The sequence below is a fragment of the Nicotiana tabacum genome, chromosome 18 (assembly GCF_000715075.1).
Source record: "Nicotiana tabacum cultivar K326 chromosome 18, ASM71507v2, whole genome shotgun sequence".
Lineage (NCBI taxonomy): Eukaryota > Viridiplantae > Streptophyta > Magnoliopsida > Solanales > Solanaceae > Nicotiana > Nicotiana tabacum.
In genome coordinates, this window is record NC_134097.1 from 58,114,068 (window position 1) to 58,137,202 (window position 23,135).

Genomic DNA, 23,135 nt, shown 5'->3' on the forward strand with positions numbered 1-23,135 from the left:
AAAATTGTTTGACCAGATCCGGTGCGGATCCCATACCCACACCTATACTAGTGTCGTGTCGACACGGGTGCGACACCTAAATTGCCATGTCAGAGCAACTTAGCCTTGGATCACTAACTTAGGATCCTCATATCATACTTTTGGTAATAAATTTCTTTTTACTCTAATTCTTATTCTCAATCTCTTTGGCTATTACATTAGCCAATGGATCTCAAACCATGGCAACTAGTGCAGGTCAAGCTTTCTTACTACCCTCTTTGACTTTAAACTCACTTCTTTATCTTCCTAGTTGCCCCTTTAAATTAATATACATAAGTCATTTGTCTCGGTCTCTTAATAGTTCCGTTACTTTTCTCAATAACTCTGTTGTTATACAGGATTGTAGTAAGGGACAGAAATTGGTACTGGACACGAATCACAAGGACTTTACAACCTTAATCTTTCGAGATCACCACAGCTTGTCTTATTTCCGACTCTCCTGAGTTACTTCATGGACAATTAGGACATCCTCATTGGTCTCTTTCTAATTTGTGTAACTTGTCTACCTTAGAATAGGAGTCATGTCAACTTGTAAGCATACTCACGCTTCCTTCCCTCGTTGCCTTGATAATCATGCAGTCTTCTTTCTCTTTAGTTCATTCATATGTTTAGGTCCTAGTCGAGCCAGCTCTTCTTTGGGGTTCCATTACTTCGTTAGTTCATCGATGATTATTCAAGGTATACTTTGAATTCATTAATGAAAGATTATTCGAAGTATCAATTATCCAGACCTTTTGTGTTGAAATACAAACTCACTTTGTTGTTCTCATTCGCACCTTTGCATTGTCTGCAATTTTCATTCGCACCTTTTCAACGAAAATGGAGATAGGCTATGATTGAGATACCTGCTTTACACTCTAGTGGTACTTAGAAACTTGTTCTTTTACCTCTACGTAAATTTACTATTTGTTGTCGATGGGTTTATGCAGTTAAAGTTGGCCCAGTTGGCAGAATTGATGGAATTAAGGTACATCTAGTAGCCAAAGGTAATGCTTAAATTTTTGGACTTGAATACAATAATACATTCTCTCATGGCTACAATTGCATTTGTTCATCTATTTCTATCCATATTGTTCGTCATTGGCCTCTTTATCGATTGAACATCAAGAATGCTTTTCTCTATGGCAATCTTGAGAATGAAGTATATATGGAGCAACCTCTCAGTTTTATTACTTAAGAGGAATCTAGTGGTCTTGTACACCAGTTGCATCAGTCCCTATATGGTTTGAAACAATCTCCTCAAGTATGGTTTGGTAAGTTCAACATGGTTATATCAGGAGGTAGATATGACTTGCAATGAGGCTATTCATTCTATATTCTACGGGTATGTTGGTCCACATCTGTGTATTTATTTGGTAGTTTACATTAATGATATAGTTATCATGAGCAATGATTAGGATGGTTGTAACGACCCGACCGGTTGTTTTGCTTTCTACATCCATGTTCCCCTAAATAAGACTCCTCGTATGTGCTTTTACTATTTTATGACTTGTGGGGATGGTTAATTCGGGTTTGGAAGGGTTCGGGTTGAAATCGGAATACTTAGTTCCTTAATAGTGGCTTAAAATAGTTAAGTTTGACTTGAGTCAACGTTTTGAGTAAACGACCTCGGAACCGGGATTTGACGGTCCCAATAGGTTCGTATGATGATTTTGGACTTGGGCGTATGTTCAGATCAGGTTTTGGATGACCTGGAAGCGTTTCGGTGCTTAATATTGAAAGTTGGCGCACTGAAGGTTTTCAAGTTCTTTAAGTTTGGTTTGAGTAGGTTTTGGTGTTATCGAGGTTCGTATGGGATTTTGAGCCTGGGAATAGCTCCGTATGGTGATTTAAGACTTGCACGCAAAATTTGGTGTTGTTCGGGGTAGTCTAAGTATGATTTAGCGCGTTCGGAGTAAGTTGGAAGATCTTGAAGTTCATAAGTTGATTTGATTTGGTTTGGAGTGTAATCCTTAGTTTTGATGTTGTTTCACGTGTTCCGAGGATTCGAGCGAGTCCGTTTTATGATTTCGAACTCGTTGGTATGTTTGGACGAGGTCTCAGGGGCTCGGGTGCTACTCGGACGATGCGCGGAACTTGTTTGGACTAGGAAGAATTTCTGAAGCAGCAGGGCTTCTGGTGCGTTCGCACCTGCGAAGACCGCAGGTACGGCACCGGAGAAGCGGCCGGCTAGCCGCAGGTGCGAAGCTAGGCTGTGTGGGCTGAGTCCGCATGTGTGGACATGGAGGCGCAGGTGCGCGGCCGCAGAAGCGGTTAATGGCCCGCAGAAGCGGCCTAGAGCTGAAGGGAGCAGTGACGCAGGTGCGAGGGCTCGATCGCATCTGCGGGCGAAGAAGGCGTTGCAGATGCAAAGAAGGCATTGTAGAAGCGGAAAGAGGCCAGCCGGGGAGGGCCGCATCTACGATGCAACCTCCGCAGAAGCGGCCAAATGTTCCGCAGAAGCGGAAATCGCTTGAGGCACTGAGTTCATTTAAAGTCGGGACTTAGGCTATTTTGGTTCAATTCTTTCACTTCTTGGACGATTTTAGAGCTCTTTGAAGAGGGGTTTCCTCCTGGCCATTGAAGGTAAGTAATTCTTACCCAATGCAAGTTTAATACATAGATTGTGGGTAGATTTTAACATGTAAAATTGTGGAAATTTCAAGTTTAGTTGAAAAACCTAGGTTATGATAAAAATGAGATTTAACCACGAAAATGATTATTGAATTGGGTAGAAGTTATATATTTGAGTTCGTGAAATTATAAGTAACATTTATCTTCGAAAATTTCCGGAATCCGGGCACGTGGGCTCGAGGGTGAATTTTAGGGATCTTCAATTTAGGTTGGGTAATTACTCTAATAGCTAAATTATGAACTTGTGAGTGTATATTGATTAATTTATATAACATTTGGCTAGTTTCGGATTTATTGGCACCAAGTTGAGGCTTTAGAGCGGATTTGTAGACCGGAAGTGAGCTTGAGAACAAGGTAAGTCTCTTGCCTAACCTTGTAAGAGGGAACTTATCCCCTTAGGTGTACCTTTATTGTGTATTGCTTGTGTGGAGAGCTACGTATGCATGAGGTGACGAGAGTCCGTGCGTAGCTATATTCCATGATATGTCCGGATAGTCTTAGATCCACATCATGCATTTAATTGTATTATTGTGTTTATTATGCATATTAATTGTCTTGAATAGAGCTCAGACTAGGGTTTTTAAAGTTGCAAATTTTCGATTTAGATTTCTTATTTTTGGAAGAATTGAGGAATACGTAATAACTCTGAGAAATCCATGCCCTCTCGCGTCGCAAGTACTTCCGCGAGCGAGGTAAACGTCTCTACTCTCATGGGAGCGGGACGTTCGCCTCAGCAGTAGAAAAGATGCATCTATGGTTCGTGTCGTTCGACCCTCGGCAGTGCACACAGTATTTTGGATCGGGCTCGGCATAAATCGTCGGCGATAATACTCGGAGCCCGACTACACTTGATATTATTTTATGGCTTGAGAGGTTACAATTTATTAAATGACCGAAATTGTGGAAGTTAGTAGGTGGCAATTGGAGACTTTTAAATTGATTATCAGTTAAAGAATCATTAACTCACTACTTGTTATTGTGTTATTATTGCTCACTTACTCCCTGCCTATTTAGAATTTCTGTATTTAAATTGTTGGCCCATAGTAAGTGTCGATGTCGACCCCTCGTCACTACTTCTTCGAGGTTAGACTAGATACTTACTGGGTACATATTGTTTATATACTCACGCTACACTTTTGCACTAATCGTGCAGGATTAGAGACAGGTGCATATGGCAGTCATTCAGGCGCGCACTCCTGTTACCTCGAGGCATATTAGTGAGCTACTCTCTACGGTCGTTCTGCAACGCCCGCAGTCTCTCTTTGTATTTACTTTCTGTCTATTTTATTTCAGACAGTAGCATAGGTATTTTGTATATTCTACTAGTTGCTCATACACTTGTGACACCGGGTTTTGGAAACATGCTAGTAGACACTTTATGGTTTTGAGTAGTTATTTCACTATATTTGCTCCTTCATTAGTTTCCACTTCATTATATTTTTCCACTTCTCATCTCCTTAATAAATAAAAATCAACTACTTTGAAATTATTAAAAAGAGTAAATACATGACTAGTTCCGTGTTGGCTTGCCTAGCGGCAACGTTGGGCGCCATCACGGCCTATATGGGATATTGGGTCGTGACAATGGTATTAGCAAATTGAAGATCTGCCAACACTTCCAGAGAATGGATCTAGGCAAATTAAGTATTCCCAAGGCATTGAAGACCACTCAGTCCAAATCAGGAATTGTCATCTCACAATATAAGTATGCTCCGAATATTCTTGAGGAACGAAAAAAGACAAATTGTAGACCCATGGATACTCCTATGGATCCAAATGCTAAGCTTTTGCCAAGAGTGGGGAAGCCCTGTAATGATCCATCCTGGAAGGTCTAGGCGGTTGGTTGATAAGCTAAATTACCTCATATCGACTCAACATGACATTGCCTTTCAAGTGAGTGTAGTAATTCAGTTTATGGACTCCCCAAGCAACATTCATTTGGATGTAGTTGTATGTGTTCTTCAATAAAATCAGCCTTATGATTGCTTTTCGAGGATCTATAACACGAGTAGATTGATGGATATATAGATGCAGATGGGCAGAATAACCATTTGATAGACGGTCTACTTCTAGATATTGAACTCTCATTCGAGGTAATGTCGTGTCTTGGAAAAGCAAGAAGCATAGTGTGGTTGCTCGATATAGTGAAAAAGTAGACTATCGCACAATGGTTGTGGCAACCTGAAAGCTAGTCTAGATCAAGCAGTTGCTTAAAGAATTGAAGTTTGAACAAATCAGTTAGATGGAACTTGTGTGAGATAATCAAGTTGCTATTCATATTGCGTAGAATCCGATGTTTCAAGAGAGAACTAAACACATAGAGATCGGCTGTTACTTGTCAGACGATATTCTCAGGAGACATTGTCATAAGTTTGTGACGTGAAACAATCAGTTTACAGATATTTTTACCAAGTCCTTTACTGGTCATCGAATTAGTTACCTTTGTGACAAGCTTGGGTGCATATGACTTGTATGCACCAGCTTGCGAGGAAGTGTTGAGAGTATTCAGTACATTAGTTAGAATCGATTATGGATATATTAGTTTAATTGTAATTATGTAGCCTTGATTTCTTTCCTAGTTTAGAATAAGTGTATGTATTATTTAAACATACACTACCTTAGAAAATTATCAAGCAATACATTTCTCAATCCTTCTCCATTGTATGTTTCAACTCTCACAATTAGCAACAGAAATAATCATACCAGGTCATATAAATATCCTGAAACTAAGACAATAAATCCTACTCATTTATGCATAGTGCACAACTGGGAGCAGGGCTTTTATTTAAAACTGTACATAAGAAGTAAAAAAGCAAGAGGTTGAGGGGGTTCAATCTACAGGTTTTTACATCAAGGTAAAATCTAGGAATAACAAAATCATCTCAGAAGTTGTATCTGGAAAGGAAATAAATATACACACCTTTGCCAAAAAAGTACCAAATTCATCCAACTTTTTCTTCAATGGTGTCGCCTCCTGCAACAACAAGACAGCAAATCACTGTTATACCAAAACAAAGGATATTGTTATTACGGGTCAACGTATAAAGCTCACATCTTCCGTCATCAACATAGAATCACGTATACTGCCCATTGCAGTATTAGATCCAACCCCAATAACAACAGCTCTTGCCCTTCCAGCGACCACTGTAGTGCCCTGGCCATCAAAACAGAAATTTATCACATTGCCATGTTCGAAAACTATTTTAAGCAGCCAGCTATGGCTAAAACAACATACTAAAAACAAGTTTCTGAAGAAATAGTTATTACATATAACAAAAGAAATGTCTTTGACATTATAACCAGAAGTTAATTGTTTTCCATCATCTTTATTCAGTTGCAGGTTCTAAATGATGTCTACCAATTCTTTCATCCCAAAACTTTATGAGGGTTAACTGATCAATTTTCAGTCTATCATCCAGATTTTTTGGGGTGGAGCAGTCTATCATCCAGAATCAAAATTTCATTTTTTATTTTTATTTTTGATAAGGAGAAATCTCCAAGTGTGAGAACTTTCATTTTTCTAAATAAATACTATAGATTTTGAACGAACTTATTTGAAGTTAACAATGATTTTTAGTAATAACAATAATTATTAAGAATAATTTCAGAAAAAGAGAAAGTCACAAATGGGAAGAAGATTCAAGATAGTAGTTAATACCACAAAACCTACAAATGGTGAAAAGTGGAAGAGCTTGTGACCAGTGAAGAAGATGCAAACTTACCAAGCCCAAAGCAAGTCATCAATATTCCCATTTTACACAAAAAAAAGACATTAGACTTCTAAAGTCATCTTATATAAGCAAACTGTTCAGGGTCTCTATATCTACAAGAGTTTTCGACCTTTTGACATGTCTCTTAAGTAAAAAAGGTAAATCTCAGCACTCTTTAGCATCCCACAAATTCAAGGATCTGCTGCTTCAACCAATAGCAAGTTCACTCGCAAATACTTCTAATTTTTAAATCAAACATGAAAAGCTAACCATTCTTCAGGCTGAATAAATCAAGTGACAGTATTATCATCTCCCACATTACATGGTCAATGACATCAGCATGATGTACCATTTTAAGAAATTCATGCTCTAAGCTCCCTTTACATAGTATACTCCACAGGACTGGTTTTAGTAACTTACAGAAAAGAGGATGTTTGTCTTGTCCTGGTATACTGCATTTGTAGCAGTTGTTGCATCAAGCTCTTTTTCAACAGAGCAGCTCTCACCTGTCATCAGAACAAACAGAAGATGGCATAAGAAAAATAAAAGACAAGGAAAGGACCTAAAGAGCCTACAATGAAGATCTCTAATCAGCTTCTATATACACTCTCAATAGCAGAAAAAAAAAAAGTATAGTGATTGATAGAACTGATACACTTTTACTTTCCAGTCAAAATCTCATGTTATCAGTGAAACAGTTTAGTTTGAGAACATAAAACTTGAAGCATCATTTAATTAGTAGATATAACACCTACAAACTCTGAGTATTCAAAGGAAGGGTTTACATATTGCACTCTAATAGTTCCTTTTTACGAGGATGTTGGCACTCCAATAGTAAATTTTTTTTTTTGGAAATGAAAAGAACAACATACACTACTAGGTTTCCCATACAATAGTAAGTAATATTCCGAAGTAAGCAACCCTCCATCATTAATAAAGTTTTGCTTTATGACGGCAGTCGACTTTTCCACCGGGTACTTGTTACCTACAAAGGTGTCGAGTTAACTCTGGCTACCAAAGCTTAGGTAGATCAAAAGAAATCACCTAGTTTTTTTTTATGGGATCTCATGGTTCTCCTCCAGCTTCATAGACCACTAGGTCATACCCTTAGGTTCCCATTCCCTTCTCTCTCCCTTCAACAATTAATTAAGATGGTTCGGACATGTGAAGAGGAAAAGCAAAGATGTCCCAATTAGGAGATGTGAGAGGTTGACCTTGGTGGGTATGAAGAGAGGTAGAGGTAAGCCAAAGAAATATTGGGGAAAGGTGATTAGCCAGAACATGGCACAGCTTAAGCTTACGGAGAACATGATCCTTGATAGGAGGGTGTGGAGGTCAAGAATTAGGGTAGAAAGTTAGTAGGTAGTCAAGCATTTTACTTTTCGTTTCCCGCACCGGTAGTTTTAGTGTTAGTATAGTATCTTTTATTCATAGATTGCTATTACTACCTACTCTTTGATTGCTATCTTTCGTTTGGGTTTTCATAATATCTTGTTGTTTTTGCTTCTTGTTGCCACTACTTTTTTTCATCTTTTTTAGCCCAAGGAGTCTATTGGAAATAGCCTCTCTGCTCTCCCATAAGGTCTGCGTACACACCACCTCCCCAGATCCCACTTGTGGGAATTCAGTGGGTTTGTTATTGTTGTTGTATAATTAGTATTTCTAGCACCTAATAGTTGATAACTCATAACTCATAACTGATAATTTTTAAGAAAATTTGCTTACATCTTTAAAATTTTAGTTATGACTGTAATCAATTCAGTATTAACAGCTATGTAATTAATTAAGATTAATGTCAATAACACAAAATAATTTGTTATTTTGATGACTTTAATGTCAATTTTGTAGCATAAGGTCTTAGAAATATACAATTCCTATAAAATATAAGTTGTTTGTGACGAAATTATCATTGATCATCTTTTTTTTATTTATGCAGGTACATCTGGGAATATTATAATAAACAAATAAGAAAAATTCTAGCCTCCCAAGATTATTAATTGTTAAAGAGTTCACTATATTCACATTATTTGTGAATTCTTTATATGATGTGTTTTCATGCATTCCTGACAAACAAATGGTAATGGAAGGTCAACTTTCATTAATCTGCAAGGAAAATTGAAGAAAATTATCATCTATAGGGACAAGTGTACCTGTTAAAATTGCCTGATCAACACGTAAGTGATCACTCAAAATCTCAATCATTCTCATATCAGCTGGAATTTTACACCCAACTTCACATTTCATGGAAAGGTCGAAAAGAAAAGTTTAGTACAAAATAAAAAGAGAATGAGTATAACAATGTTATACAATTTTCCAGTTGATAACCCTAAAAGACTTAACATACCACTCACTTCTACAATATCTCCAGGGACAAGGTCCGTTGCAGGTAATATGGAGAAACAACCTGACAGATCAATTTCACACGATATTTGAGCAGGATATGTCGAAAATGCTAATAGTCATACCAAGGACATAAAAAGGAAATGACTGAAAGTGATAAATAAAATCTTCCAAGGCTTTATTTAGCAGTAAGAAAGGGATTTCACAATTCCATGTCTCTATGTACTAGATTGGATTCCAGGATGACATATAGATTTCATATGGAGTCACAAAGCAAGGCAACATCACAACAACAATAACCCAGTAGAATCCCACTAGTGGGGTATGGGGAGGGTAGAGTGTACGCAGACCTTACCCCTACTCCGGAGGGGTAGAGAGGCTATTTCCGGGAGACTATAGGCTCAACAGAAGAGACAATAATATCAGAAAAGAACAAAAAAATAGATCCGTAACAATACACGAAACCAGAAAAATAAGATCAGTATCATAAAAGACAGCAAATAAATGGAAGGGCAATAACACAAAAATGGTGTTAAAACATAAACTGTTAGCAGTCCTATACACAACTCTATCAGACTAGCCGGTACAAAGAGGAAAAACGTTCGACTACCCCCTAGCCTACAACCCTAATGCTCGGCCTCCACACCTTCCTATAAAGAGTCAAGTCCTCGGAAATCTGAAATCGCGTCATGTCCTGTCTGATTACCTCGCCCCAATACTTCTTAGGCCGCCCTCTACCTCTTCTCGTACCTGCCAAATCCAACCGCTCATACCTCCTAATTGGAGCATCTATGCTTCTGCTGAACATATGCCCAAACCATCTAAGCCTCGCTTCCCACATCTTGTTGTCCATGGGAGCAACGCTCACCCTCTCCTGAATATCTTCATTCCCAATCTTATCTAGCCTAGTATGTCCGCACATCCATCTCAATATCCTCACTTCGGCTACTTTCATCTTCTAGATATGTGAATTCTTGATTGGCAAACACTCAGCCCCATACAACATGGCCGGTCTAACCACCGCTCTATACAACTTACATTTAAGTTTCGGTGACACATTCTTGTGACACATGACTCCAGACACTAACCGCCATTTCATCCACCCTCCCCCCCCCCCAAATACAGTGCGTGACATCCTCATCGATCTCCCCGTCTCCTTGGATAATTGACCCTAGGTACTTGAAACTTTCTCTCTTGGGGATAACTTGTGAGTCGAGCCTCACTTCCACGTCGGCTTCCCCCGTCACGCCGTTGAACTTACACTTCAGATATTCCGTTTTAGTCCTACTCAACTTGAAACCTTTTAACTCCAGGTCCTGTTTCCATACCTCCAATCTCTCATTAACGCCATCTCGTGTCTCATCAATCAGAACAATATCATCAGCGAACAACATACACCATGACACCTCACCTTGAATATGGTTTGTTAGGGCATCCATCGCCAGGGCAAATAAGAACAGGTTGAGCGAAGATCCTTGGTGTAACCCCATAATCACCGGAAAAAGCTTAGAGTCACCTCCCACAAATCCTAACCCTAGTCTTAGCTCCATCATACATATCATTTATCGCTCTAATGTACGCTACCAGCACACCTTTCACCTCTAGGCCTCTCCAAAGCATGTCCCTAGGGACCTTATCATACGCCTTCTCTATGTCAATAAACACCATGTGCAAATCCCTCTTCCTATCCCTATACTGTTCCACCAACCTCCTAATAAGGTGGATAGCTACCGTAGTAGAACGGCTTGGCATAAACCCGAACTAGCTTTCTGATATATACATCGCCCTCCCTTCCACCACCCTCTCCCAAACTTTCATGGTATGACTTAGTAGTTTGATGCCCCTATAGTTGTTAGTTGTTACAATTTTGGATATCACCTTTGTTCTTGTACAGCAGAACCATCGTATTCCATCTTCACTCATCTGGCATCCTCTTTGTCATGAAAATAACATTAAACACCCCGGTCAGCCACTCCAAGCCCGCTCTACCCACATACCTCCAAAATTCTACTGGAATCTCAACTGGTCCAATCGCTTCGCCCCAACTCATCTACGCATAGCTCCCACGACCTCCTCAACCTTAATACAGCTACACTACCTAAAGTCTCGGTGACTCTTGGAGTGCCCCAATTCCCCTAGCATGATGTTATCGTCCCCCCTCTTCATTCAGAAGTTTATAAAAGTACGTCTGCCATATTTGCTTAATCTCGGTCTCTTCCATCAATACTCAACTTGTCTCACCTTTGATGCACCTCACTTGATCCAGGTCATAAGCCTTCCTCTCTCTTGCTTTAGCCAGCCTAAATAACTTCCTATCCCCACATTTGCCCCCATCTCCTCATACAACCGACCAAACGCAGCAGTCATAGCTTCTGTGACCGCTAAATTCGCCTCCTTCCTACTTACCTTATATCTTACTCTATTCGCTCTCCTTTGCTCATCGTCGGTGCTCTCCACTAGCTTAAGGTACGCTGCTTTCTTTTCCACTTTACCTTGGACCACGTTATTCCACCACCAGTTTCCTCGGTGCCGGTTAGAGTAACCCTTCGAGACCCCTAACACCTCCCTCGCCGCCTCCCTTATACAGTCCTCCGTCGCCGTCCACATAGCGCGAGCATCCCCACCACTCTACCAAGCTGCCATAGCCGCCAACCTCCCCTCCAACTCCTGCGCATTATCCTTAGTCAAGACTCCCCACCTGATCCTCGGTTGACCCCGTACAAACCTCTTTTTCCTCTTTATCACGATACAGACGTCCATCACCAGGAGCCTATGTTGAGTCGCGAGGTTCTCACTCGGGATCACCTTACAATCCTCGCACAACCCCCTATCACACCTCCTGAGGAGGATATAATCAATCCAGACGACCCAATATGATCATTGAAATCCTCTCCTATAAATAACTTTTACATAGGCGGAGTACGCCACACCACCTCATCCAACCCCTTCGAGAAGCGTCTTTTAACTTCCTCGTCCAAGCCCGCTTGCTGCGCGTAAGCGCTAATGACATTCAGAGTGCTCCCTCCAACTACTTACTTTATCTCTATCAATCTAATTCACCCCCCTAACCTCAACATTGTCGTCATAATAAAATACAGCTTTTGTTGATTTTTATTTTTCCTTTTCTATTTTTTTTTCTTTTTGGGCAATGGCAGTTCACTTTTCTTCAGGACCTTCTAATCAACTTTGAGTCAGAACTCCTACCAATGACAGGCCGATTTTCTAAATTCCTTTTTCAATTTCTCTAAAGATGAAAAATTATTTGAGCTTGCAGTCTAATCCTTGACATAAAATAATACAAAAGAGACTGTGAAAAGCTTTGGACAGCCTAAATAAGTTGTGCATTAGCACATCTATAAATTGTTACTCACAATAAAGTCAAAATGTGGATTTCACCTAATAAAAAGATACAGAATCACGAATGTTATAGGTAACAAAAATAAAGACACTGTGGCACATGTTTCAATATCAAAGATCATAAAACCAATATATGAAGTACAATAAGGATACAGGTAATCGAGCACCACTTTAAGTTATTTTATGCGATTGAATTTTGTCTTACATAAATGCAGCTTACACCCATTAAGCATAAAATATGTAAGCCAAAAGAAAGAGACACAATGAACAGGATCAGAATCAGATTAGAGGCTTAAAGGAACACCCATAAGCACTACTAACAAAAAAATAACTTTCACCAATTGATAAGAGGATTCAATACTCGGGGAAGGTCAAATTACCATTGCGCAGGACAGTGGCAATGTCAGCTTGGTATGCACGTAATTCCTGCAATTAGGAAACAACTTGTGAGTTAAATATTTCAAGAGCAAACAATGGACAAGACAGATCATAACAACTACAAAAACTGATACATTTTATGAAAATCATAATTTTCCTCCATGTAAACATAGATAGTCAAAATGCCAAACACTAATGATCAAGGGACAGTGATACCATGACATTTTAAAAAATGACTAGATTAGTTTGCACCTTATCTTTTTCTTTTTGTTAATTAGGAATATCTAGTTCGTACATCGATATCATAGCATATTTATGTAGCTCAATCAAAATAACAATGAGCACAACCAAAAACCATTTAGCATGTAATTTATCCATTTTGGGATAGTTCGTAAAACAAAAGTTGCTAGTATGACCATGAACGGTGGATTTTTTGCTAAATGGAAAGAGGTTGTTACTGCCAGGGGTTAACGGGGAGAGAACAGAAATCAACAATTTAAAAGGTATACGCCAAGAATAGGTAGAAAGATGGATTAGAAACTTAGAGATTATAGCTCAATATTAACAGGTAAACGCTACCCAAATGGATAGTGTTAAATCAAAACTATAACTATTTGAAATTTTTCACAAAAAGAAGGTGAAGATCAGCAGCAGCAGAAACTTTGATAAGATCTACACAAGAGAATAATGGTCAAGCGCTTTACCATAATGTGCCAAATCTATAACATCACATAAACAAAAAGTTTAACAACAACAACAACAATAAATCACATAAAAAAATCTATAACTTTTCGTTTAAACGAAAAGTTTAACTGTGTGAAGAAAACTGTAACAATAAAAAGCATCCCAAACAACTTAGGAGTCGTTTGGTTGATTGTATAGGCATAATTAATCCCCGCGTAAAATAATAGTGTTTGGTTGGTCGCATAAGAAAACATAATCGAAGCACAACTCAATTAGCATTTGGCTGGCTGCATGAGAAAAAATAATGGCCTCATACTTAATGCAACATTTGGTTGGTTGTATTAAACAATACCCGCATTAAGTTAGGCGGGAATCTATGTATTATTTTATGGGGGATAGGATGTAGAGTAAGATATGTGTATAAGTGACATGGGCGTTAAACTATCTAAAGGCAAAAATGCCCTTTAAAGCAATTAATTCTTGTGTAATAATCCCTTCATTATTTATCACCGCATAACAATCCCTTAACTATTAATCACCACATAAACACACTGCTTTATAATCCTGGATAACTAGTATGTGAACCAAACAACCTTTTACTGTCTACAGAAGCTAAAACAAAAACAAGGTACGAGTTATTCTATAGATCTTAAGAGAATACAAACCATAAAGATTTAATGCACAATTTGCTATATTATTGTTGTGAAAGAATCTGAGCATCTAATCAAAAACTTTATGGCAACGGGTGGAGTAGCCCAGACTATTTAAACTCCTTTGGAAACACTTGCATAACCAATGAGGGACAAGCGTAGTATTCTCGGACACCCTCCCGCATGTTGGCATGTCACCCAATTCTAGGGTTTACACGTGGATTTGAATTCTTTTTACTTTCTCTTTTGAGGCAGAGAGAGAAGAAGCTCAACAAGAGTGGTCCTAGAGTAGGAGACATATTAGACTCAACAACGGGGGCTTGGAGCGATGTCAGTGGTTTGACGAGCTGATTTGGGAGAGAGGGAAGTCCAGAGCAACTTCATGGGTTAGGTTGAGAGAGAAGCGAAAAGCAATAGAACATGAGCGAAGGAAGTAGCTGTACAAACAGGCTCACCAAAGTTTAGCTCCGATACCATGTGAAAGAATCTGATCATTCAACCCAAAACCTTAATGTAATGGGTAGAATATCCCAAGACTATTTAAACCCCTTCGAAAACCTTACACAACCGATCAGGGACAAGTGAAGCATTCTCTATCAATTCCCATAAATAATTTATCACTGGAACAAAGTCATGACAAGGAAAATACTACAGTACACACACCAAATTGTTGTACCGAAGGACCAGTTGGATCGCGTTTGGATGAGACATGATAATTTGTAGTAACATGAGGATGTGATGCTTATCTTGTCTTATATAATAAGAACTGAAATTACTGACGCGGAAAATGAAATAAGATGTTCCCTTTTTTGATAAGGTAAATAATTTTATTAACAATAGGGGGAAACCCTGTATACAAGTCGTAAAACAAAAAGAAGAGAACCTACACCAAAATATGGTTCTCAACAAAAGAGGCCCAGTCCTCTATACAAATGAAATAAGATGTTAAGCTACTAGTTTCTAAATTAACTTTATGCATCCTCTCTTGTGGAAAATGATCTGGAAAAGAAAAGAAGACAAAAAGACAGAATATACAAGAAAGAGCACACATGTGATCAAGAAGATACAGAATTCAACCTAGTAAAACGAGACCGAAATCAAAAGAATAACTTAAAGGAGTAGGATGCTAACACAGCAATGTAACTACTTTTACACTAAACTGGATATCTCACCTCAAGAGCCTTTTCTGCATTTGTTTCTGTAATCACACCGACTGCTGCATTTGCAGCCAATATCATCAAGATAACCTATAAACATAACTTGTGATTATGGTAAAAGGAAGGTTACTGCAAAAATGAAACGAATTTTGTTCTTCAAAATTACCCCCAAAAGACTTTTCTACGCACTTTGTAACACACTTTCTTTAGATTAATCGATATCACACGGAGAACGTGTTCGCTGTAACATATTGAATTATTATTTCTGAGCTATTTTTGCCACGTAGTCTCTTCCTATTCATACTTTTTCCTTGCTACTATTAGATAATCAAAAATGATGCTATTCATACTATAAGCAAAAAGTGCATCATGTGCTAAAATCATGAAGCAAACAAGGATGAAAAAGTATACATTAAAATGTTCATAAGTAGCTTAAGTTTGATGAAAAAGTATACATTAAAATGTTCATAAGTAGCTTAAATTTGGTAACATCGTTTCATTCTACTAGCAGTATGACACACTATTGTTAGTTTATTCATTAGACAGTTATGTTTGGTAGAAGAAAAATTTCACCAAATTGTACTCCTGCTCCGTGCCCTAATGGTAGTAAGAAAGAGAAGTCAAGTTAGCTTACAGAAGGTTCAATGAAGGCTGATAAGACCGTCTCTCCATTAGCCAGTGCCAAAGAAAAGGAAATAAAAGCAGCTGCAATTAGAATCTTAACCAGCAAATCATCAAATTGCTTCAGCACCAACTTCCAGAAAGGAATGACTGCAAGAAATGATAATACATAGACAGAACTAAGCCACAATGTAGCAATTATTACTTATCAGAAGAAAAAAAATTCTTTATTAATAAGCACAATGTCTGAACTTTATTCAACTCAATTGAATTGTTGAAACCAGCAATAGCTTCGGTTCATTAAATATGTCATGGTGTGGGTCATGAAACACCTGAATCTGGCTGATACTCTATTACATACTCAATGAATAATATTCACACAACACTGCAAACTCCCCCATAGCTGAAAGGAATGGAGATTGTTGAAGATACAATTAAGTAATTAAAAATGTGCTCTCTTAACAGCTTAACCTTCTAGATGCAATAGTCACACACTTCAGCCTGGTAGCAGAACAGGTAGAGGTCCTGGGTTCGAATCTCACCCCCATCCATTATTACAAAGAATTTTTACGTGCTTGGCTCATATAAAAGAATCAAACCCGTACGCGAGGGGGCGTGCTGAAGATATAATAAAGTAATAAAAAGCGTAAGCTTTTAGTTAGTCACACAATTCAACAAAGATAATGTTGTAGGATACGGGATTAGGAATCAGTAATATCATAAAGAAGGACAGGATATGGAGTTTCACTTTTGTGAAGTGGAGAGAGCAGTGCGATCTAGAAGCCCCTAGCCCTGATAGATTCAGATTGGTGTTCGTATTTTACATAAATGCTGGAACATTGAGAGATGTTTCAGAAACAATATAAGGAGAAGAAATTTTGAAAGAAGTTTAAGTGCTTCTTTTATTTCTCTTATCCCAAAGAAAAGTGGGGCTTTGGAACTAAAGGTCTTTAAACCAATAAGCTTGATAGTATTAATAACCGACTGCAAGGTATTATGCCAAGCTTCATTATTCACGGAATGCTTTTGTCGCAGGAGAGACAAATCCCAAATTAAGTTCTCATTGCAAATGAATACCTAGACTGGAAAAAAAAAAGAGAAGGAGATCAAGGGATCTATTTAGGAAACAGAAAATTGAAGAGCCCTTTATGCCGAGCTTCATTATTCACAGAATTTTTTTGTCGTAGGAAAGGGAAATCTCGAATTAAGTCCTCATTGCAAATGAGTACCTAGATTGACAACAAATATAAGGAAATAGAGGGATCATAAAAAACAGGACATAGAAAATTCCTATGACCACATTTAGTTGGAATTTCTTCATCTCAGTTCTAGATTTAAATGAAAAGTGAAAGTAGATTGAGACATTGAGTGGATTAATGCACTGTTTAAGTCCTCGTCTTGTTAAATGGCAAGGGTGAAGGCTTCGATAATCTTCTAGAGGCCTTAGACAAGATCCATCGTCACCCTTATTAATAACTGTGATGGATACTCTTAGTAGAATAACTGATAAGGATGAAAGGATGGGGTAGACAACTGGCTTCAAAGAGAGCAAGTACAGATTTCCAGCATCCACTTTGCAGATGACACACTGTTTTCACGTGAAGACAAGGATGATCAGTTAAACAATATTAGAGTATCTTATTGGCCTTTGAAGTAGCCTACAAATTGCATGTCGATTTCGAAAAGAGTAGCTTTTCCTCTATGAGGAACATCACAATTATTCAACAGCTCACATGGATACCAGGATTTAAGATTGGTACATCACGCATGCCATTAGGTGCAAAACATAAAAGCAAAGTGTATGGTGTAGAGTGGTAAAAAATCTGAAAGAATCTTAACTACCCGAAGGATGCATTACCTAGACAGGCTGACTTAGATAAACAGGCAGTTGAGTACCATTCTGGACCACTGCCTGCTTCACTCACAATTTCAGCAAAACGGGAGAAATGATTAGACAAAATCAGAAGCATCTTCTTGAAAAGAAAGAAAAGAAAAAGGGAAAATTCTTGTAAGGTGGAAAAAGCACTGTGACTGCCATAGGAAGGGAGATGGGCATCAGACACTTAAAACACCACGATACGAAGTTGTCTTGGGAAGTGGCCATGGGGATTTTGCTATGGCAAACGAAAAGCTGAATTCAGACCAAATTATCGGAATGGAAGGATATGGACCCCTAACCAATAAGGCAATAACCACATTTTGAGGAGTGAGCCTATGGAGATGGATCAACAAAGAATGGGAGAAAAGAATTGTTGATGCAAAGGATGGGAGAAATCTTCCAGAATACAGCTTGATAGTAGGGGTTGCAATAGAGTCATATTTTGATCTGATGTTAGAATTTCGGACACTTTCACTCAGGAGAGATTTCAAGATCTATACAGATTTCCAAAGAATCCTGAGGCAGTGTTGTAAATAGCGAGCGCTACAGCGCTAAAAGCATGTAGCGATGCGAGGCGAGACAGTGTCGCCATTTCTGGGCTGTTGCGATGCGAAAAAGAAAAGCGAGCGCCTCTGCCTGTGTAGCGAGAGGCGATGCGAAGCGTCGCTATTTGAAAATAATGGAAGAAAAGGCAGCGATTTATACTAAAACACAAAAATTAGGGCTTGGGTTACACTTCTTCCGAGCAGCGACCACTTCTTCTCCTTCAGCGACAAAATTAGGGCTTGGGTTTCACATCTTCTTCTTCTTCCATCATCAGCCATCAGCGACCACTTCAGGTATGTTACTTTCTTTTCTTTTCTTCTTCTTCTACTTTCTTCTTCTTCTATTTCAGCTCTGGTCGACCACCATTGCTGTCTTCTTCTTCTTTCTTCTTTCTTCTTTCTTCTTTCTTCTTTCTTCTTTCTTCTTTCTTCTTTCTCTTCTTCTCTTTCAGCTCTGTTTTTCTTCTTCTTTCTTTCCTCTGTTTTTCTTCTTATTTCTTTCTTTCTTTGCTCTGTTTCTCGACCAGAGCTTTATTTTATTTTTGGGTTCTGTTTTTGGACATCGAGCAGAGGCAGTAGCTCTGTTGTTTCTTTCTTTTTCTTTCTTTCTTTGATTCTTTCTTTCTTTGCTCTGTTTTTCTTTGCTCTTATCTATTGTTTGCTCTGATTTGTTGCTCTATTCTTTCAATTATAGAAGAATAGATGTTGCTTGTTTTAGAGTTTAGACTATTAGACTTTAGGTTATGAATCTACTATGAGTCTATGACTATCTATTGAGTCTTTAATTTTTGACTGATATATTTATTAATATATTATTGTTATTGAGTTTTTAGTTATATGTATATAATATTTTATGTTTTGTATAAATTGTCGCTTCACATAAAAAAGGCGAGCGCTTCGTTGCGCGCCTCTCGCCTCAGTGAAGCGGGCCCTCGTCGCTATTTGTCGCTGCACGCTATCCAAAACACTGTCCTGAGGGCCTGATAGCTCAGAATCATAAAAATGGTAGCGACATTAAGTTCAGAGGAAAATGTAATGATTAGAACTGGAGCAGATCAATAAAATGCTTACTTTACTGCAAATCTTTCTGCATTCTATCAGCACCAAAATGAAAGAAGTTTAAGGAAATTAAACCTTTATGCATAGCATGGATAGCAAGGAAAGAGGGGAATAGAAGGTGTTTTGAACAGCAGGTTCGCTCTATTCTCTTGAGATATTCTTTTGAAATGGGTTCTCTTGAGATTTAATCATGAAAGCATCAACTCGGTGGCCTACAAAATGTGAATATCTACTTTGTCCACAAAGAAAATGGAGTTTTGCTATTGATTTTGGAACCAAACACTTGTTTGTCATTTATCAGGAAATACACTTACAGCATAACAGTGACATTGATTAACCTGGTAATTTATTTATGACCAATTTGGCTTAAGCCTTTGGGTCAGCTCTATAATTGTGTTGAGTAATTAAGAATACCGTTAATTAGAAACATTTTTTATCACGTGTACTGTATGCTCCTCTAGAAAAAGCTCTCTTGTATCAATTCAACAAGAGCTTTCTCTGTTCGTCCTCTCTATTCACGAATGCTACTTGTTCATCAAAAATCTAGATGTTTATTAAAAGTAATTAAATGAAACACAGGAATAAAATCTCCATAAGTAAACAGAAGTTAGCTTATTGACTATGCATGTTTATCTTTTACCCTATTTTAGATGCCACCTAATTGTATGTATCTGACAAAGAAGGGGAGAGAGGAAGGCGAAAGAACTTACTTTTTTCTTGAGGCAGCACTAAGAACATTCATGGAACATGCAACCAAAGAGAAAATTGATATCAGAGAAGACAAAAATCAAGGAACTGATAAGCATGTATATAGTAATATGAAACAATCCCATGCACAATTATCAAAATTATAACTTATTAACAAATTCAACTTATCATTTGTGTTGAAGGGAAAACTTATCACCATAGATACTAATTAGAAAGAGAAAAAAACATTTCTTATTGTGTCAGAAACAAAGAATAGAAAATTGAATGACAGTTTAGGGTTATCACAATGGCCTCTCCTGAAATAAACATTGTCTCACCCTGCCCATTAGAACATTACTGTATTCATGACATCCCATCCAGAATCATAAGGCAGTGCAAAACATGCCCTCGCTGTCTCAAAGAATGATAATAATATGCACCCAAGGATATGACCCGATGGTCAATGAAGTGGAAGAAAAATCATAGAAACCCAAGGCTCAAATGTTATTATGCTATGCGATTTCTTCCATATGCCTAATCCTTGGTCTTGGTGGGTAGTGTTGAGTTGCTCCACATCGGTGGGACCTGAAATTTAGTCCCTTATATGATCTTGGACAATCCTCACCTCATGAGCTAGCTTTTTAGGTTGAGTTAAACTCAAGGTCCTTACATGGTATCAAAGCTACACCCATCTTAATTCTTGGTTTACTCAATGTTGGGTCTCCATATTATGTTGTCTAAGCTCCAATTGGCAGGCCCGGGCATGCGTGGGGAGGGGTATAGAGTTGTCCCACATCAGTGTGATGTGGAATATTTGGTCCCTTATATGATCTTGGACAATCCTAACCTCATGAGCTAGCTTTGGGGTTGAGTTAGGCCTAACGACCTCTTTCTTTACAAACAAAATTACCACATGCATGTTCTAGTAGAGGATAGCAGGTATCCGGTGGGAATCGAGGCGAGCTGGCCAGACACCGCTGTTAGTTAAGAAAAAAAGAACATTAACACTATAACATTTTGTGGCCTCATAACTCTTGGATCCAAACACTTCATTTTATTCTCCACATCCTATACCCGCTATAACACCCAAATCGAGCTAGCTGCATAATCAGCTCATCAATTGTTTTCTGTCATTAGCCAAAAATTACAATGCAGTTTAGAAATGATAGCTACCTAAGCATCATAATTACATTAGGAACCTAAATCTCTTGGATGTAGTATGAACTTATAAAAAACTAGCACTAACAACAACAACAACAACCCAGTATAATTCCACTTAATGGGTCTTGGGAGGGTAGTGTGTACGCAGACCTTACCCCTACCCTGGGGTAGAGAGGCTGTTTCCAAATAGACCCCCGGCATCCTTCCCTCCAAAAACTTCCCACCTTGCTCTTGAGGAGACTCGAACTCACAACATCTTGGTTGGAAGTGGAGGTTGCTTACCATCAGAGCAACTAGCACTAATCTTGTTAAATTTACTAAACTAGAAGATTCTAATTCTAGGAACCTTTTTTCCTTCTCAAAAGACCTGGCTAAGGAATCTCTACAGATTCTATGAATTTACATCAACAGAATGCCCACAAACCTAAGACCAACTCCCGCTAGCACAATGTATGCTATAATTAAAGTGTGCACATGCCTATAATGTTCCGCTTACTGAATTTAAGGGCACAATGGAGTCAAATTACACATATTCTGGTCCTGAGTTCGTTCCTGTGAACTCATACTTCACAAAAACAATAGTTTTACAAGATGGCAATAATGCGTGCAGCACAGCCAATTAAGTATGCGATAAAATAGGACACAACAGAGTACTGTAACTTATATTTGTTTACACTATACAAGATACTGATCCCAGAAATATTCCCCAATATGCAGGCATAGCACATGAGAAGTAAATGGAAGAGAATGATTACCATTTTTGCCATATAATCTGGCGTGTTGTGTAACCTGGGAAACAAAAGAAAAAGAATTACATCACAACCCAAAAAAACTCATTTCCTAACCACGGCTGAAGAAAGACAAAGATACATGTATGATGGGAAAAGGAATCATTTTATACAGCATTACTGCGGTATTGAAATGAAAGGGGTTCCAATTGGAGTAAAATGATTATAGAGGATTCATACAGCACATCCCGACTAGTTTGAGATTAAGAGTAATAGTTGTTGTTTGTAATTGTACTGAAATAAACAAAAATTGATGAAGCAGTAAGCTTATTAAATATATGAACCTGTATATCCGTAAGACCTTTAGTTGGATCCACGCCAAAGAATTCAAGAACCTGTAAATGGAATCGCAGCATTGTTATAAAAATTGGGTCTTGAGAGAATCCAGTTTAAGCAGAAATGGTACAATTGAGAATACCTCAGCGACAGATCGGGCGTAAGCATCCTCCATTGAAGGAGGTGAGCTTCTTAGACAGAGAGAGGGCTGGTATTTCTATAATTTGAAGTGAACAGTGTCCTTATGTCTCTCTCAGTACAATATAGGACTTAAAGAGGTGATCTTGTGACAAATGAAACAGGCGAAGTGCACCTGTAGTCTTGTCTGATGAGATCTGACAAAGTGACTGGTTTCTTTTGCCAGGCAAAAATGTTATAATTAAGGAAGTATTATAAAATAAAAGCAAGGGACTAAAATGTAAATAAGAAGAGATACAGTCTTTTATTCTTTCACTTTAGTGTATCTTTCCATTGCAAATGACCTTTTATAGGCATAAAAAGTAAAGATGATGGACATAAAGTAGGAGATATAATCTTTAAATTATTCACAACATGGGCATCCAATGTACAAACTATTCATAACACTCCCCTTGGATGTCTATGTAAGATAATGTGTCTCATTAAGAACTTACAAAAAAAATATTGGGATATACATAGTTATTTATAATATGCATTGTTTGCTGCCTCATTAAAAACCTTACCAGGAAAACCCAGTGGGACAAAACCTTGGTTAAGGAAAAGAGTGCAGCGTGTAGTTACTCCCCTGATGAAAAATCACTTAATGTCTCGAAGACGACGCATTCCAATCTTATATATCAGCTTTTCAAATATTGAGGTTGGTAATGCCTTAGTGAACAGATCAGCCAAATTATCACTTGAACGAACTTGTTGTACATCTATTTCACCATTCTTCTGAAGATCATGAGTGAAAAAGAATTTCGGTGAAATGTGTTTTGTTCTATCTCCTTTGATATATCCTCCTTTCAATTGAGCTATGCATGCAGCATTGTCTTCATACAATATTGTTGGAATATTCTCTTTCGAAGAAAGACCACATGTTTGCTGAATGTGTTGAGTTATAGATCTTAACCAAACGCATTCTCGACTTGCTTCGTGAATGGCTATTATCTCTGCATGATTTGAAGAAAGCAATCATAGTTTGTTTTGTCGAACGCCATGATATGGTTGTAC

General features: G+C 38.1%; 1 protein-coding gene across 3 annotated transcripts in view; it reads right to left on the reverse strand.

Moving 5' to 3' along the window:
• LOC107799945 (calcium-transporting ATPase 3, endoplasmic reticulum-type) overlaps nt 1-22,310 on the reverse strand; it is a 74,195-nt gene extending 51,885 nt beyond the window's left edge. The window contains exons 1-12 of one of the 3 annotated variants that reach the window (XM_075236884.1): nt 22,087-22,310; nt 21,953-22,003; nt 21,636-21,669; nt 19,743-19,760; nt 15,563-15,699; nt 14,944-15,018; nt 12,440-12,485; nt 8,707-8,766; nt 8,513-8,593; nt 6,783-6,868; nt 5,705-5,806; nt 5,573-5,626 (exon numbers count right to left, since the gene is read on the reverse strand). In XM_075236884.1, the coding sequence (XP_075092985.1) occupies nt 5,573-5,626; nt 5,705-5,806; nt 6,783-6,868; nt 8,513-8,593; nt 8,707-8,766; nt 12,440-12,485; nt 14,944-15,018; nt 15,563-15,699; nt 19,743-19,760; nt 21,636-21,669; nt 21,953-22,003; nt 22,087-22,119 (777 nt within the window). In that variant the 5' untranslated portion in view covers nt 22,120-22,310. Of the gene's footprint in view, nt 1-5,572; nt 5,627-5,704; nt 5,807-6,782; nt 6,869-8,512; nt 8,594-8,706; nt 8,767-12,439; nt 12,486-14,943; nt 15,019-15,562; nt 15,700-19,742; nt 19,761-21,635; nt 21,670-21,913; nt 22,004-22,086 lie in introns of all 3 variants that reach the window. The other 2 variants (XM_075236886.1, XM_075236885.1) reach the window with 2 other exon arrangements.
• Nucleotides 22,311-23,135: the final 825 nt, after the last annotated feature.